At 40.8% G+C, this 18238-nt stretch overlaps 2 protein-coding genes across 3 annotated transcripts; one reads left to right on the plus strand and one right to left on the minus strand.

The window, feature by feature from the left end:
- The first annotated feature begins 730 nt into the window (after positions 1–730).
- On the plus strand, positions 731–6456 carry LOC102707670 (putative chloride channel-like protein CLC-g). 2 transcript variants are annotated; one of them, XR_001550191.2, is made up of 8 exons: positions 731–1036; positions 1166–1366; positions 1450–1627; positions 2629–2891; positions 3019–3288; positions 3565–4693; positions 5640–6134; positions 6216–6456. XR_001550191.2 is itself a non-coding variant. In XM_040523414.1 (7 exons), the coding sequence occupies exons 1-7, from the start codon at positions 786–788 to the stop codon at positions 5772–5774; spliced, it is 2427 nt and encodes an 808-aa protein (XP_040379348.1). In that variant the 5' UTR covers positions 731–785; the 3' UTR covers positions 5775–6456. The 2 variants fall into 2 exon arrangements, 1 of the variants encoding a protein (XP_040379348.1); XM_040523414.1 differs by having other exon boundaries at positions 5640–6456.
- An 8627-nt stretch (positions 6457–15083) lies between these two features.
- Positions 15084–17353, minus strand: LOC107304144. The gene is made up of 5 exons (XM_015836815.1): positions 16856–17353; positions 16265–16426; positions 15803–15846; positions 15693–15724; positions 15084–15459 (listed from the first exon to the last, which is right to left on the minus strand). The coding sequence occupies exons 1-5, from the start codon at positions 17277–17279 to the stop codon at positions 15306–15308; spliced, it is 816 nt and encodes a 271-aa protein (XP_015692301.1). The 5' UTR covers positions 17280–17353; the 3' UTR covers positions 15084–15305.
- Between the last annotated feature and the right edge of the window lie 885 nt (positions 17354–18238).

Consider the following 18238-nt stretch of genomic DNA (forward strand, 5'->3'; position numbering starts at 1 on the left):
CAAGAGTCCAGCTTACACTCCATCGACCACCGTACGAGGAGCAGATCCAAACGGCCATCAAACATCAAAGCACCCAGTGCAAAACTTTTTCTAAACTTTCAATAAAAAAAGAGAAGAAGAGGAATTGCTCACGCTGGACCTTCTCGTCGAGAAGCGTTTCAGGGCACGATTGTTTTCCTGACTTTAGTCACGTTTGAATATTAATGAGAATTATTAAATATAGACTATTAATAAAATATATATTATATTTTAGACTATTTCACGAGACGAATCTATTAAACTTAATTAGTCCATAATTAGCAAATATGATGCTATCGTAAATATTTGTTAATCATGACTTAACTAGGCTTAAAACAATTATCTAATAAAATAACATTTATTTATACAATTAGTTTTATTATTAGCCTATATTTAATACTTCTAATTAGAGTTACGAAAAAGTCTCTATCTATCCAGCCAGCCACTGAGTTCTTCTGTTCAGATAATCTGATCAAAGCAGCGTGCTGCCTAGTCCCAAACCGTTTCTGTACTCAAAACTTCCCAAACGGCCAGCGACTCCTACAGCAGCCACAGACATGTGGGGCCCAGTTTCAATGGGGCCCATGGCAGTCACCCATGAAAAAGAAAATCTCGCAATCCACCGGGAATTTTGTGACGTTAAACCCCATGTCCCCACCAAACCACCACCATTCTCCTCGGCTTGTGTCGCGCGCGTGTGTGTGGCGCGGCACCGGCCGGCGGCGGTGGCTGTGGCGGAGCGGAGGAGCTGAGCGGCCGCGGCGGCGATGGCGCCCGCCAGGGAGCAGAAGGGTGGGGACGGTGGCGAGGTGGATCTGGAGGGTGACATCGAGGCGCCCCTCCTCTCGTGCGGCTCCTCGTTCTTCCAGGACCCGGCGTGCGAGGACGGCGAGGGCGACGAGGAGCAGCGGCGGCGGCGGCGGAGGTTCCTCCTCGCCGGACGCTCCCAGTCCAACACCACCTCCCAGGTGGCCCTCGTCGGCGTCGGCGTGTGCCCCATCGAGAGCCTCGACTACGAGTACGTACGGCAGCCCTCGGGTTAACTTCCCAATTCCTCCGATTTGAGGCGCGCGATCCGCTCGCTCTCTCTTGGGTTTCCATTTCCGCTTTGACTCCATGGATGCGGTGGTGTTCGCGGGTGCTGCAGGTTGATCGAGAACGACGTGTTCAAGCAGGACTGGAGGGCGCGGGGACGGGGTCATATTCTGCGCTACGTGGCGCTCAAGTGGGGCCTCTGCTTCCTCGTCGGGGCCCTCGCCGCCGCGGCAGGATTCGTCGCCAACCTCGGCGTCGAGAACGTCGCCGGCGCCAAGTTCGTCGTCACCTCCAATCTCATGCTCGCCGGCAGGTAAACAGCAGTCGCACAGTGGTTTCAAGTTCAGAGTTGACTGGGTTCAGCTGAGCAGCTGAGGGACCTTTTGGTTTGGTCAGATACGGAGCAGCGTTTGCGGTGTTCATGGTGTCAAATTTCGGGCTTACAATGTTCGCAACTGTGCTGACGGTGTATGTGGCGCCGGCGGCGGCCGGGTCAGGCATCCCTGAGGTGAAGGCCTACTTGAACGGGGTGGATGCCCCCGACATATTCTCGCTGAAGACCCTTGTGGTGAAGGTAGACTACTAACCCTATCTCTTTCTTTCATTCGAGTTACAAGTTATTCATCAAAAGTACCGATGATTCTTGACCCTTTAGTTCTCTCTATGTGCGTGTGTGTTTAATTTTTGTGAGGATGTTGTCTCTGTGGTTGATTTGTAGCAGACATATTTCTAGCCTGCGTGTTCGACAGTTTTATTAGATCTACAATAGTACTGTTTTTTGGCACTTCATTCTGTTGTTGTTCTTGTTCAACATCATGTGAGAGATGATTTACATAAGTTGAAAATGTTGGTCGGTTGGACATGACCAGGTCTGTATAGCCTAAGAAATCATGTACTGTGTATAGAACTGCAGTATAGAAGAGTTAGGAAATATATCTTGTTTGGCTCTCTGTCAGGACATCAATGTCTGTATATGCGGTGCAACTTGTTTGTTGTTCATTTTGGAGCAGCTTGTTGACTGTAGGACATGTATGTATGGTTTCCGTTGTAACTCTATGTTCATCTCAAAATAAGAATTTAGAACCTGATGCTTTGTACTGAGTTCTGTCATCTGTGTCATCCAAAGATTTTCCTCGTTGCTTTCTCTTAATTAGTTGTCATCTTTGTGAAGCAGGACTCTTTGTTCCCCTTCTTTAGTTTTCCATTTCAGACAAATGCAGATTAATCCTTTTCATTTTAAACATCTAATTTCTGATGCTTTTAAGGGAAACAGATAAGGCATTTAGGAGAATTGTGGTGTGGAACCTTAGTTTCTTAGAGTAGTTTTTATGTATTGACATAAGCTTTGCATGGGATGCAACATGCCTATATTCCACTTGAATGTCAGGGTACAATTTGGAGATGCTGAAAGGGTTCAGAATGATAGGTTTTACTCAAAGTGACAGGATTGCTGAACCATTGTAGGGAATTTGTAGCTAGAAAAAATTATACATAACTGGTAAATTGTTGCATGAGAAGAATACTGTTGTTCTTTCTGTTGATATATCTGGATTTCATATTTAGTTTCTTGGACAGGTTGTGGGCTGCATTGCTGCAGTATCATCATCACTGCATGTTGGAAAAGCTGGTCCTCTAGTACACACGGGTGCATGCATTGCATCTATACTTGGACAAGGTGGGTCAAGTAAATATCACCTGACATGTAAATGGCTAAGGTACTTCAAGAATGATAGGGACCGAAGGGACCTTGTTACTTGTGGTGCTGGTGCTGGTATTGCTGCTGCTTTTCGGGCACCAGTTGGTGGAGTCTTGTTTGCTCTTGAAACAGTGTCTTCATGGTAACAACTTTGAATATGCATGTGAAGACTCCTTGTTCTTATTATATTTCTGTGACTATTAGATGGTACCATTCGTATATGATGTTTTCTGTAAAATACCATTAGCGCCTTTTTACTTTCTTTGTAGGTGGAGGAGTGCCCTACTCTGGCGAGCCTTTTTCACAACAGCAATGGTTGCCGTTGTGCTTAGGGCATTGATAGACTTCTGCAAAAGTGACAAGTGTGGCTTGTTTGGGAAAGGTGGACTTATAATGTTTGATGTGACCTCTGGTTACATCACCTACCATTTGGTTGATTTGCCTCCAGTAATCATTCTAGGAGTTCTTGGAGGAATACTAGGAAGCTTGTACAACTTTTTCCTGGACAAGGTTCTTCGTCTCTACAATTTTATTAACGAGTATGCACTGCTATTTGACCTAACCTTAATGACCTTAACTTCTATAATTTTGAACTGCTTCCATATTTCATTTATTAGCTTTAACTGCCAGGGCGCACATCACTTCCCTGTACTACATCTCTTATCAACACTGATAGGCGATGATGTAAACTGTTCTTTAAAACGGCAAAGTTCGCCTACTGGCACTTTGCATTATCTGTTAGACTTATGCATTCTTTTGAACTGAAACATATCCCAAAATTAACTTGTCAACTAATCTCTTCAGTTCACTTTCAGGAAAGGGAAAAAGTACAAGCTTCTCCTGGCCGCAGTAGTCACCATTTGTACATCCTGTTGTCTCTTTGGCTTGCCGTGGATTGCTTCTTGCAAACCTTGTCCAAGTGACACCGAAGAAGCCTGTCCATCCATAGGAAGATCTGGTAATTTTAAGAAGTATCAGTGTGCTATGAATGAGTACAATGACCTGGCTAGCCTGTTCTTCAACACCAATGATGACACTATTAGGAACCTTTACAGTGCTGGCACTGATGATGAATTCCATATCTCTTCAATACTTATCTTCTTTGGTGCATCATATTTCCTGGGCATTTTCAGCTATGGTCTTGCTTTACCATCTGGCCTTTTTGTGCCAGTTATTTTGACTGGTGCAGCTTATGGCCGTCTGGTTGGCTTGTTAATTGGGTCCCAATCAACATTAGATCATGGACTTTTTGCAGTCCTTGGCTCTGCTGCCCTTCTAGGAGGATCAATGAGAATGACTGTCTCAGTTTGTGTTGTCATCCTAGAACTGACTAACAATTTACTTATGCTTCCTTTGGTTATGTTGGTTCTTCTCATCTCGAAGACAGTGGCAGATGCTTTTAATGCAAATGTCTATGATTTGCTAGTTAAATTGAAAGGATTTCCTTATCTTGAAGGCTATGTTGAACCTTACATGAGGCAATTATCGGTCAGTGATGTTGTAGCTGGTCCTCTACAGATGTTCAGTGGCATAGAGAAGGTTGGCCACATAGTGCATGTCTTGCAAACAACTGGACATAATGGTTTCCCTGTTGTTGATGAGCCACCGTTTTCAGATTCTCCTGTCTTATATGGCCTAGTTCTTCGAGCTCACTTGCTTGTTCTGCTGAGAAAGAAAGATTTTATCCATAACCGCACAGCTTCAGGGCTAGATGCTTCAAAGCATTTCTTGCCTGATGATTTTGCTAAACGTGGCTCAGGAAAGCATGACAGAATTGAGGAAATAGAATTAAGTGCAGGAGAAATGGAAATGTTTGTAGATTTGCATCCATTCACAAACACTTCTCCTTACACTGTGGTCGAGACTATGTCTTTGGCTAAGGCTCATGTGCTTTTTCGTGAAGTTGGATTGAGGCATCTTTTGGTTCTTCCAAAATCCTCCAAGGTCAGTGATGCTCTTCACAAATAATATTTTTGTCAGATATTTTAAATTCTAGTTTATATTTCGTTTGCTTTGTCTAGATAAGTCTAGATGCCCTTTTAGAACCAAAAGGTGATTGCATCTGCACCCGTGTTCCAATTTTTATCTTGGGAAAATGTTGCTCGTAACCATTACCATTACTATACCAAATCATTGTGATCGGTGGCACAACTCACAAGTCTAGCTACGGTGAGTTGCGACTCACGGGTTGTTTTGTGACTCGGGGTTCAAAAACATATCAAATCAACTCTAAATTTCTATTTATATGGCTCAATAGATTCTTTATATTAAAATCTTGTAGCACGTAAATTTTTTTAAAAATTTTGAAGATTTTTAAGTATTTGTTTGAGATTTTTAAAATGATACATAACACATCAATTATTTTATTAATATTGTATAGTCATTTTTAAAAATCTCAAACAAATACTTAAAAATCTCCAAATAGAAAAAAATTGTGTGCTATAAGATTTTAATATTTTGATATGAAGAATGTATTGAGCCATATAAATCAAAATTTTGAGGTGATTTGATATGTTTTTGGCCCCCGACAGCCCATGAGTCACGACTCATTTTAGCAAAATTTTCTCTCTCTCTCTATATATATATATATATAGTTTTACTTCCATCCTTCCTTTTGTACCTCGAGGTATCGGTACCTCATGATACCAAATCGTTTCTGATCGTTGGATCCAATAGTACACATCCAACTTAGCTAAATCCAATGGCGAGAAACGATTTGGTACCAGTACCTCGAGGTACAAAAGGAAGGATAGGAGAAAAACTCATATATATATATATATATGCTAGTATCATTATTGTTTTTACTACATAGGGCAGTATTTCAGATCATAAAAAAATTCTCATACTTAGCACTGAAAAATCTTTGATTGGTTATTTTCTATCAATGCAGAGGGCCCCTGTTGTGGGCATATTGACACGGCACGATTTCATGCCTGAGCATATATTGGGTCTTCATCCTTTCCTCTTCAAGACTAGATGGAAGAAGGTGCGATTTGGCAAGTCAGCATTCACCAACCTCTTGTGACGCTTGCTAAGCTTTGATGGGTTGCTGAAGAATGCACCACTGCTGTAAATTCCATCGTTATGCTGGGTTAGCTGGATAGAATAATCATCTAGCAAGAAGACCACACATAATGCAGTAGATTCTCCAGCTTGGGAATCTAGCAGCTAATTGTAGTGCGTTTTTTTTCCGAGGCATGGTGGTATGACATTCAAAATGTTCAGGCTTCAATGGAACAATGCACGGTGCACGTAGGAAATCCAGACCTTTGATTTTTTTTTTAAATAAATGTACATTGTTTGAAACATAGAAATTTTGTTAGTCAAATTGAGTTAATCAACCAATAATTACCATCACAACCAACAAGAAGAAAATGTTGTTAAGGTAATTAGCAGATCGTAATTCCTTCCTCTTGATTTACTGGAAGAAGAAATTCAAGATTGCTATGTGTGTATGTATATGCAGCAACAATGATCCTTGCGTGGGCAATCTCTCGGTGTGTTTTGGTGAAATGCGTGGGCTGTTTTCGTGTGAGTAGTTAGTGCTGTAATAGTCGGGTATTTTGATGTACTCCAGTAGTATATCACAGCATCTGTTCAGGCCAGAGAAGAAATGGTATATCTCAGCCGTCAAAACTCAAAAGGTGACAGACTGTTTTCATATCCATTATTACTACAAACATTTGATTTCTTTCCAAATAAACTTGTTCTAGTCCACATGCAGTCTAAGGTTGCGTTCTTTCTAGCTCATGGAATATTTTCTGATTATTTATAAATATTTAATGATGTAAACACTAGAATTATCTAATACACAGTTAAAATATGAGATGATGATCTATATAGAAACTTATTATAAAAACGTATTTGTTAACAGTTTGGAGAGCGTATGTGCAAAAAAAAAGGGATAAGGATGCAGCCTAAATAACAAAAAAGAAAATAAAAGGAATAAAATATTTTACCTCCCCGTCTTGCTTTGTCTAAAACGCATTTCGGAAGGGAAAATAGTCCCCACTTTGTAAATCCAAATTATTTGATTTTTCAAAGAAAAATGGATCAAATTTAAATGAATTTAACTAAATACGCTAAAAGGAAAATAATTCAAAAAACGAAAATTTTGGATTAAGTAGTTTTGTGCTGGGGAGACCGAAACTTTAGGAATTTTGAAACGAAACTTCAAACCCTGCCCCAAACTACAAAATTGGATGTACGACACTCATGAACTTAGGATGTCGCTTGTACAAGGAGTCCACATCATAAAGTATGTCCACGGTTAGTTTTAATTTTAAGATAAATTTTAATTTTGGAAACATTCAATACTATTTTGATCGTTATATTATTTGTATCTCATAAAATATGTTTTTAATATCTATACCAAATTCAAATGAATGACTATAGCGCCATAAAATGGAGTTCAAATATGATCCATGGATGGTCTAAACCCAATTATCTTATAGAGGTGAGTAGGAGGGGTAATGGGCCAAAGTCATTGGGTTCTTTCATAACCCTATTTAATTCTTAAAAAAATTTAGCTCAAAACTCTATACAATTTTATTTTTAACTTGTTTTAAACCTAGCGACAAAATTGTTGAGCCCATTACCATCCCTAGAGGTGAGCATGCGGGCATTATAAACATCTATGTTGTACTTTTTTTAAATAAAACAGAACTATACCATTCCACGATAATACGACCTTCGTTCCAAAATAAATTAATTTTTTAGTTTTTAGATAGAATGTTTCAGTCTTTGTCTTATTTAAATTTTTTTATGATTAGTATTTTTATTATTATTTCATTATAAAACATGAATATTATTTTGTATGTGACTAATTTTTTATTTTTAATAATTTTTTAAATAAGACAGATGATCAAACGCTCAACACACAAACTCAAAAAATTATTATTTTTTGGACGGAGTAGTATCACCCTGTTTACTTTCCAAAATTCTTTTCCAAAAGATCACGTCTGGACACCTAAATGAAACATTAAAGATAAATGAAAAAAACTAATTGCACAGATAAGCGAGAAATCGTGAGACATATGTTTTGAGCCTAATTAGTTCATGATTAGCTGTAAGTAGTAACCCACGTGTGATAATGATGGATTAATTAGGCTCAAAATATTCGTCTCGCGGTTTCTAGACGAGCTATAACATTTGTTCTTTTATTCGTGTCAAAAACATTTTTTGTTATCCTGTTAATGGTTCAATATAACACCGGAAATTTTCGTTCTGTAAACTAACGGGCCAATATCTTAAAAAACAAAACAAACACAAAAGCCGACGCAACCGAGAATCCCAAATCATTCCCTCCTTCCCCAAGGCCCCACAACCCCTTCTTCCTCTTTTGGGTATAAATATTGATCGGCTTCTTCTTCTCCGGGCACCCCCGGCGAACGCGTGAGGCTTCTCTTGTCGTCTTCGCCTACGCCTTCTTCCGCTCCTTCTCCGTCTTTGAGCGATCAAGCGTCAGCCCCCCTTCGTCCGCCTCTTCTCCATCGCATGGCGGACACGAGGTCCATGCTCTCCATGCGGGGGCGCCAGGGACCCCAGCATTTGGGAGCCGCCATAGCGGCCCGAGGCGGAGCGCTCACGGCCCACACTCCGCCGCTGCTGCCGGAAACGGCGTCTCTCGGGTAAGCAACTAAAGCGCATTCGAGACCAGGAGCGGTGTGCTTATGCGATTCGCAGTTTTTTTGCTGTTGGATTGGCATTTCTGTCTGGTCTTGGGCTAGGGGTTTTGGTGGTTGGTGGAATCTTTGGGGTTTTACGAATTGCGGTTGATGTTCCTTTGGTTCGGAGGCAACTTCTTGAGAAAAATTTCTCTGCAACCCGTTTGTAGTTCTAAAATCAATAAGACGCAAATCTTGAACTGCACCTGCTTACATTTCTTTTTAACATATCCATCTGTTCGTGCTTCGACTCAAGTTCATAGTGCTTATTGTCTCGTTTTCTTGTCGTATTAGCTTAATGGATCTGGCATTACAAATGCAGGAGCGGTTTGATGACGATCGTGAGATGCAATGGGCGTCCTTATTCTTTCCCCTCTCTGACTGCATCGCGTCCACAAAATATTTTGCCGGGATGGCCAAGTGGACCATCCAAATTTCATAAGATCAGAATACACAGAGTACAGGGGTATTCCTGCGGACAGAATAAAAGAAAAAGCCGTTTAGGAACAGCTAGATTGGCCCTCTCTCGTCGCCGTAGGTATTCGCCGAAAAAGGACCCTATCGCAAGCACTGCATGCTAACCAATGGATTAGGGACATCAAGGGCGCACTTGGGATACACGGAATCTCTCAATACTTCCGGTTGTGGTCCCTGATAAGGTCGCACTGTGATTTGTCGACTCAACCGGACTCCATAATATGGAAGTGGGAGAAATCGGGGGAGTACAGCACGCGATCGGCCTATCGGGCAATGTTCACGGGAAGAATCACCTTTCAGTCGACGCCAATCTGGAAATCACTAGCGCCTCCGCGTTGCCGGTACTTCCACTGGCTGGTAGCCCTTCTTTGCTGCTGGACTGCGGATCGGTTGAGCAAGAGAGGCTTGCCGTACCCGGCGAAATGTATACTCTGTGATCAGCATGATGAGTCAATTGACCACATCTTGGTCTCATGCCCAGAGTCACGGCAGTTGTAGTGGAATGTGCTCCGGGCGATCGGAATACCTCAATGCATTCCAATGGACAAACCTTCCTTCCACCGGTGGCTTTGTGACACAAGATTAAAGGTACCTAAGGACAACCGGAAGGGGTTTGACACCATTGCAGCTCTGGGGGCATGGACAATTTGGAAGGAGCGCAACGCCAGGATTCAATCAAAAGCAACGAACTTGGGAGGAGATCACATCTGCAATGGCGGCAGAGGCGGAAATCTGGCGTCTTGCAAGGGGAGGCGTTCCTCAGGTTAGCCTGCAACCCGAGCACTACACTGGTCGCCCAACATTCACCGTGAGATTAGGCTTTCAATTGCTTAATTTTCCTCTTCTTTCTCTTTTAGTTTTTGTGGATTTCCTTTCCCTGTCCCCCCCTCCCCCTGTACCCTGTTCTTTTGTTTTAAACTTTATTCCTCTTAATACAAAAATACGCGAGTTTGCCGCGTATTCCAGAAAAAAAAAGTGCTGCAGATGAAGCCCTGATAGAAGAGAGAGCGCTGGAGAGCAGGGTCTTCCAGATTACAGCCACGCTCCTGTCTCCTTCAGGTAGCCTTCCCGACCAGATATTGATTTCAGAAATGCCATTACTTAGTATACGCCCCATGGAGAGCGGAAGCTACCCGAAGACTCATGTTTGTTGTTCCATAACAGCCAGAAGCACAGGATGTAGAAGACCTGGAAGTGGTTTTCTGGCATCCTTGGCGAAGGCTTGATCCAACGTAGTAGGTGTCAAGGTGTGTTGATGGTATGCCCGGGTGGACCCCGATTATTTCCCAGAAGGCGGCTGAGAAAGGGCAGTGCAGCAGAATATGCGCTGCAGTACCAGTCTAGTACTATCTATCTCTATCTTTAAACATCTCTTAGTAGCAGTGCTGGTGTCGTTGAATCTGCCACTCTATTGTTTTCTATAGTTCTTTATAAAGTAGTCTCTATTATTTTGATTTTATAAAATAATTTAGACTTAGTTCAAACAGATGATATTAATATAGTTGATAAAAAATAGATATTTTATAACATATTTTCATAGCAAAGCATGTATTTTCCTAGCCAGCACCCAAGCTGCCAAAATGGGCTCCGAGGGAGACCACCATGAAATGCCGAGGTTTCTTTTATGGAAGGGATGACGGGAGGTGCATGGAGGACACTGTCTAGTGCCGTGGGATTCAGCTTGCTTGCCTATCTAAAAGGATTTTTTTAAGATATCCTCAACTGATCGTGAGTTGTTCATTGTTTTGGATCAAACAAATTTGATTTTATTATATTATACTGCTAATATGGATAGTAAAAATTCTATAAGTGTAAAATTGAAACTAAAATATATAATTTTACGATAAAATTATGTGTCATATATTATTTTAAAATAAATAAATTTAATAAATAAATCTTACCAAAATTTAGAATAAAATATTTAATATACTTATAAAAATACGAGCAATTTTGTAGTCTTTGAGAAAGTACTATAAGTTACCATTTTTTTCTATGTAAAATTTATTAAAATTTTGGTACCTCTCGGTACCTACTCAAGGACTGTAAAATTGCTTTAAAAATATATAATTAGATATAAATTTTACTAAAGTGCTACCATTACGAGTAAAAGGTCTTGAAGTCAAAGACTTGGATTATCTTGGGAAAGAACTTAAGTTAAAGTGGATTATCCGATCTCACCTTTAGCCAGACAGGGCTTGGATAGTGCCAAAATGGGATATTAGCAATATTGTGAATGAAATGGCTGCGGCAGAGATAAAACAAGCAATGGTAGGCTCACACAGTTCTGGACAGCGAATTGGCTGGATATCGGGCCAATCCACCAAGCAATGCACATCATGTATTCTTTTGTGAAGAGAAATAAGGGCATCCAATCCACGATGTGCGTTAAAAGTGGTATTTATATCTCTATATAAACTAATTTACTATTGTGAAAGGTAGCATTAGAAAATAAAATAGGATGAGTTATCTTTAGCTATATGGACTATCCATATGAATTAAAATATATTGTTTTTCTCATCTCTCTTCTCTTGTGAGAGAGCTAGGATTATTGGATACGATTTGTGAGTCATACCTTATGTTTATTGCTAGAGTAATTTTACCATTCTTAAGTAGGTACTATGATGTACCAAATTTTATACTTAAATTTTGGTACCTTATCACAGACCGTAAATTGCTCTTATTGCTATCTTTATACATTGTACAATAGCAAAAGACCACCTACCTACCTGGATTTCATTTTTATGGACTACGATTGGGGATGCCCTAAGAGTACAGTCCAACAAGGTCTATCAGGAAACAAATGGGTGAGGAGAATCCCTATCTTCCTAGGCCCTTCAGGAATATCTTCGCTTGGGACGGTGCCACGGTGGTGCAATCAGTTAGCCTGGAACACGATCGGGATGACAGCCTCGTTTGGAAGCTGGACTCAAAGGGCACTTTCTCGGTCTCCTCGGCGTATGAGTGTATGACATGTTCTTATTGACAAAAGAAAGAACATCGCGGGGCGGCAATTGTAGGCGACAAGGGTGCCTCCCAAGGTTAAATTCTTCATGATTAGCAATTCGGGGGTGATGTCTGACGACACAAAATCTGTGGAAAAGAGGCTAGCCAAACCAGACGCTATGCCAGTATGCCCTTTGTGCCGAGCATCTGAGGAGTCGTGCAGCCACCTATTAAGTGGGTGCACGTACACAAATTCAATCTGGAGATACTGGCAAAGCTGGGTTGGGATACCATTCCAACTGCCAGGGGATTCGGGTGGGGAGCTGAAAGAACGGTGGTACATCACCAGAAAAGCATACTTGCCAGAAGTTTCAGTCTGCTTTCGATTTGGTTTGGGCACTGATTTGTTGGATAATATGGAACGAGCAAAACGCGACAGCAATCACCGAGGCAATTATTCACTGATGTTCGAGACGAGATCACTCTGTGGATGCAAGCGGGATTGTTTAGGCGAGAAGGAATGGTTAGAGCAGTACCTTGCGTGTTTCCTGTGTTTTAGGTTCTTCTACAGTGGAAACCTAGCTCCCCTTCGAACAGCGTCAACAACCTATTGTTGACTCGGTTCCCTTCTGTTTTTCCTTCTCCTTTCTCTGTTTGTATTTATTTCCGCCGAAATCTAAATGAAATTTGGTATGCCTGACTTAGGCCTACCCGGCTAAAAAAAGAATGTGTGCTACAGTCTCATCCTCGCGATTGCAGAGATCACAACTTGCAGAGTCGACAATTCATTTTTTTGAGCATGTTTGCTAGCTGTTTGTTGCCATCTAGCACATGTTTTGCTATTGTTCACTTCTTAAAGACATCACATTTTTCCTGATATAGTAGTATCTACAGTGGTGGATACGACGTACTAATATCCATAAATCTTAAATCTTTTGTTAGTATATTATTATGCTTTTCCTTGGATCAGGATTCCGGCAACAGAAAATCAAGTCATACATCTGCATACATATTCCATCTAACTCTGATATTGTTTTTGTTAGATCATGCATCAAATATGCTAGTTCTAGTTCAATACTAGTTCTAGTATCAGCCTTGGTCCCAGTGATAGCCCTAGCCTGATAGCTCAATGCTAGTCCTATGCAATGCATGTACCCAACTTTAGTCATATATAATGTCTATGAATATAGATTATCCTTATGGGTTTTTTACCATCCTTTAAAAGTACTTCAAAGTACTAAAAATTTTAATACAAATTTTTAATACCTCAAGATACAATATACCTCAGGGTACCATACTTTTTATACTAGAAAGGTGATACCTTGAGGTATTTTTTCCAGGACGGTAAAAAAGCTCAATCCTTATACATGATTATGTATTAGTCCTAGTCTTATTGCTGGTCCTATATAATGTCTATATCTAGATACAATATTTATATAGGGCATGTAATCATGTGTCGTTATTACTGACCTTGTCTTCTTCCGTGCTTTTTTTCATCTCCACAAGGCGCTGATTTCATCGTCGCTAATTCGAAGAGACGGCGAGATCATTTTTTCCAACAACTCCGATATGACTCGCGGAGTCGAGGGCCTCCAGGCAAGCAGCAAGCCGATAGCAAGCAGTGGCTGCAAGACAATTTTTTCTCTCCTCGCACGCATCTCAAGGGCAGCAAGCCAGCGACAGAGCAGGAAGTTTCATGACAATAGCAGTTTATAATCCAGCTATAAAATATAAATATATTTTAAGAAGATAATAGAGGAGAAAGAATAGTAGCGGGCTACAGGTTTATAGCCAGTTACAGCACAGACTTCAATACACGTATATGTATGATAGGTGAAACCGGATATTAATTATGTAGTATATGTTTATAGAGTAATTTTACCGTATTTGAGTAGGTATAAGAGGTACTAAAATTTTAGTATAAAATTTGATACCTCCCAGTACCTAGGTACTCTTCTTAAAGACGGTAAAATTGCTTATTTTATAGATACTATTATATAAATTGTCTATTAAATTGACTATATATATAATTTAGAGCCGGCGGTTAGCTATGCTCTTGAACTTGCACTTATACTGTTTCCCCTTGGAAACTGCTATGTCCATACACCAACATACCATGAAGCTAATCTATCATATTTCTGCTCAATGGAAAAACAACTCAATTCCCCCAATTTCTGCTCCTTGTGACAGGGATAACACGTTTTGGCTTATTGAGCTTAGATTATTATATTTCCGGAACTCAACTGAACACACTAAAAGATAATTTTCTGCATAATCATAGAATATATGATTCTGCATGTTCCTTCAGAAATAGGTGCATGCCATTTTATTATTCTCAAATCTTCTCAAATAAAGGTAAAGATCTATTATTGTCAACAAGCTTTTGTACGTATACTTAGACCCGTTTGGTTCAGGTGACTAATACATTAGTTTCTTCACTTTAGTCTACTTTGGTCCATAAAAACCCAAACACGAGCAACTAAAAAAAGACTAAAATTATATTAGTCTATTAGTCACTTCCAGAGATACTTATTGGGACTAAAATTTTCTTTTCACACTTGCCTCCCACGCACCATAACTCATTTAATGCACTTTTAATATCTTTTAGTTCCTCTAAGCAAACAGTAGGGACTAAAGATTTTAGTCTAGGTACTGATTTTTAGTCCTATGACTAAAGAACCAAACATAACCTTAATAAGCACAAGATATTGTTACGAGAGAATCTAATATATATACCATTGTTATGAGAGAATCTACTATATATATATCCCACTTACTTTGTTCCAATTCTACGATATATCATTGTCTTTTGCTTCATCTGTTAGTACTGTTCAATTTTTGTTTCAATGACTTAAAATACCCCTGGGACGAGAACTTTCATTTTTTTTTCCAAATATTCTAAAATTTCATATTGTAAACATTATATTGTATAAAACATCTAAAATTTGACCGAAAAGTTAGAATGTGATATTTCAGATTTTTCTCCAAATTTTAGAAGCATTCGATCCAAGGGTATTTCAACCATTATAACAAAACCAAACAGTACTAGCAGAGAAAAACTAGACGCGGTTGTAAATCATAGAGGTTAAGTAAAAGTCAATGACATATTGTACAACTAAACAAAGTCGGTGATAAATCGTAGAATTGAGTTTAAGTTAGTGGCACATAATGTATTTTCTCTATTGTTATTGTGCATGTTCTTTTATTATTAGCACAAAAAAAAGAGAAACATGAATATTATTGACAGATTATACTATTGCATAATGCATATGCTTCTAGGTGATTCCAAGAGAAAATTGTGATATATAGCGTACCACACATACTGCTAAACAATCAGAATAGTTTAAAGATAAACAGCAACTGTTACATGTTCACTCCTATTATACCAACGTTGTCTTCTTTAATAAGGGTACACCATTAGACATTGCTAAGCCAAACTTTTAACTTCACTACTAAAGCCATTCCTCTCCTTAAAATAATTCACGAACCATATTTTTTAAGACCTTCATAACACCACCTTTTGTTTGCAGTATCCTCCAAATTCCTAGCATGTGGAGCCTCGGATCCTCTACGCCAGCAATTTCATAGTGTGCGGCCGGTATGTACACATACATACCAAAAAACCTGACATAAACAGATATTTGTTAAAAGAAAATACTTCTTAAAGTATTGTGCACTATTTCATTCATTATTCAGAACGAATGGACCAAAATTATATGTGACAAAAAATGCATTTTCACCCCCCCCCCCCCCCCCGGCGCTGTAATAACGTATAATGTGACAGGATCTTGCAAAAGTAAAGAAGTAACGGCGTGATATGATCTTGCAAATAGAAAATCATGAACCCAAATACTAACCAGACCAATTCGGTGATAATTCTGTAATCATCCTGCATATACCAAAAATGGTTAATTAGTGAACCATATAATTGTATTGCAGTTTAGGCATTCATGCTCAAAAGTCTTACCATGAAAATGTTGTTATCCTTGAATGACAAAATAATCAAAATAACTGCATTGAAAAGTAAAGGCAAATGTCATTAGTTAAGGTGGGGTAGTTGTCACCGAGAAAGGCATTATGCTCAAATCAAGGTATAGATTCATATGAGGCCCCCACTAATTTTTAAGTCATCTCTGTGCGTTTCCACACATGCCAGTTAAAAAAAAAGAGGAGAAACATATGAGCTGAATGGCATGTTCAGACTAGTCCATCTGAAACTTCGAACACAATACAGTTCAGATACTAAGATACTATTTCTATGTACTGTTATATTAATAGTTCAAGCTTTACTTAAAAAACAGTATGCTACTCATTAATAGATGAGATAGGAATTGAATTCCAGAGGTTATTCCTGTTCCAAACAAAAGAATTTTTTACTAAATTCCAAACTGGCCAAATTGATATATGTACAGTTCAGTTTAAAACTCACCGGTCTGTATCCGTGCACATATATTGTTTGCCTTCCCGTTCCTTTTCAATTCTGCTGCTAAAACACTTAGCTTGTAGAATATAATTCCAAGAATTATATCCACACAAAGAATTGGTACTAATTTACAAAGCTGGCAGAATCCGGCGATCACTAACAACGAACCTGCATTGAACATAACTTATATTAAGCCACCTGCCAATTTCCCAGACCTCGGTTGATCCCTGCCTTTTTTTTTATCAATGTGGCAACATCTGCCCAAGGTTACGATTTAAAATAAGTTTAGTTCAGAATAAGATTTAAAATAAGTTTAGCTGAACAAAACGTGAATAAGAGCACCTAAATTTACAAAACTAAAATTAAGATGTCATCTGATCCCATTACATCCTGCTCCATTAGATTTTGTTTTCCGAAAAAATAAAAGCATGATGCTTAGCTTAAATTTACATATGGTAATCAGCATAATTAACAAAATTAGTGGAAACTTTTTGCAAACCAATCTCAATAGTGAAACTTCTCTTCAAAAATCTCGATAGAGAAAATTCAAAAAAAAAATCTCGATAGAGAAACTAACGGAAAACATGGTAATTATACCGGCGATGATCCCATAATGGAAGCTGCGGCACCGGAAGAAGTGACCAGAAGCCCTAATCTCACGCACGGCAAGCAAGATGGGCTGGAGCGGTTCGGTGACGAGAGCTTTCCGTATGGCTTCCATCTCTTCCTTGCCGCGCCCGGTCGGCTTGACGCGATCCTTCGGGGGGAACTCTTCCGGCGTGAGCATCTCCGCCCACCACGGCAAGCGCCTCGGCTTGTCCGTACGAGAGGACCGGCTCGCACGGCACAGCTTGACGGTGCTGCTGCTGCCGCTGCGTCGTCGGAGCAATCCGACACTGGCGGCGGCGCGGCTCCGCGTGTTCGGCCGGGGGAGGGAGACCACGAAACCAGCGGCCGCTGCAGGGGAGGGGAAGCGGAGGGACGAGGCCGTGGTGGCCGGCGTCGCCGCCGCTGTCGCCATGGTTAGGGTTTCGGCGATCTTTCGCTTTTTATACGCTGGGAAAATCGACGAGTCCGGGAGAGGAGCGGCAGCGGGTCGCGGGAACGCCGGGAAGGCGAAGTGCCAGCGGAGATAAATATTGAACTTCTTGGGTTGGGCCTTTGGGTCGGACATTCCCAGATCCCGACGGCCCACGAGCAGCGTCTGTGTCGGTGAGGACTGGGGAGTGGGTAGCCTACGAACGTACATGCGCCACTTGGGCAGTTGACGGCGTATTTGTCAAGTGATTACGAAGATTTCATGAGCCTCGCATTATTACACGGACGCACTGAATCACCACGAAATTCACGTGCATGCCGGCTGCGATCGATGGTATAGGTTGGGATATGTTTTGGTTAGCAGTTTATTTTTCAGAAAAAAAAAGAACTGCTAAACACCGTGTTCTGTGTAAAAACATTACGTATCACAGAAAAGGTAAACAAAACAAATACAGTAAAAAAAAAAACCCTCACACCCTTATGAACACAGATACAACGAATGTGTACCCGGAGCGTCATAACCTCCACCACCTCGACACACCCACCAGCCCACTCTCTTATGGACCCCACCTGTCAGCCACCACGACCTATCCCCCTCCCCGCCTCCCACCTGACGAAAGCCCAAGAGAAAACAAAAGACAAGTGGTCCCTTTGTCAAAAGAGATCTCCTCCCCACGTCTCTCGCTTTCTCCTGTCTACACACAGTCTCCGCATCCTCCTCCTCCTCCTCCCCCTCCCCGACCCGTTCCGTTTTCTTCTCTCTCCCCCTCTTCAAACGCCGCCCCTTCATCTCTCTCTCGCTTTCTCTCTGGCATCATCAGCCGCGGCCGCAGAGCTCCACTTGTAAACGCTGAATCCAATCCGCTCTCCGGCCGGCGGTGCAGCTGGCTGGCGCTGCGGCTTTGCAGGTTCGCTGGTTTAGCTTGCGGCCACCCGCGGCTA

This window comes from Oryza brachyantha, chromosome 4 (genome assembly GCF_000231095.2).
Source record: "Oryza brachyantha chromosome 4, ObraRS2, whole genome shotgun sequence".
Lineage (NCBI taxonomy): Eukaryota > Viridiplantae > Streptophyta > Magnoliopsida > Poales > Poaceae > Oryza > Oryza brachyantha.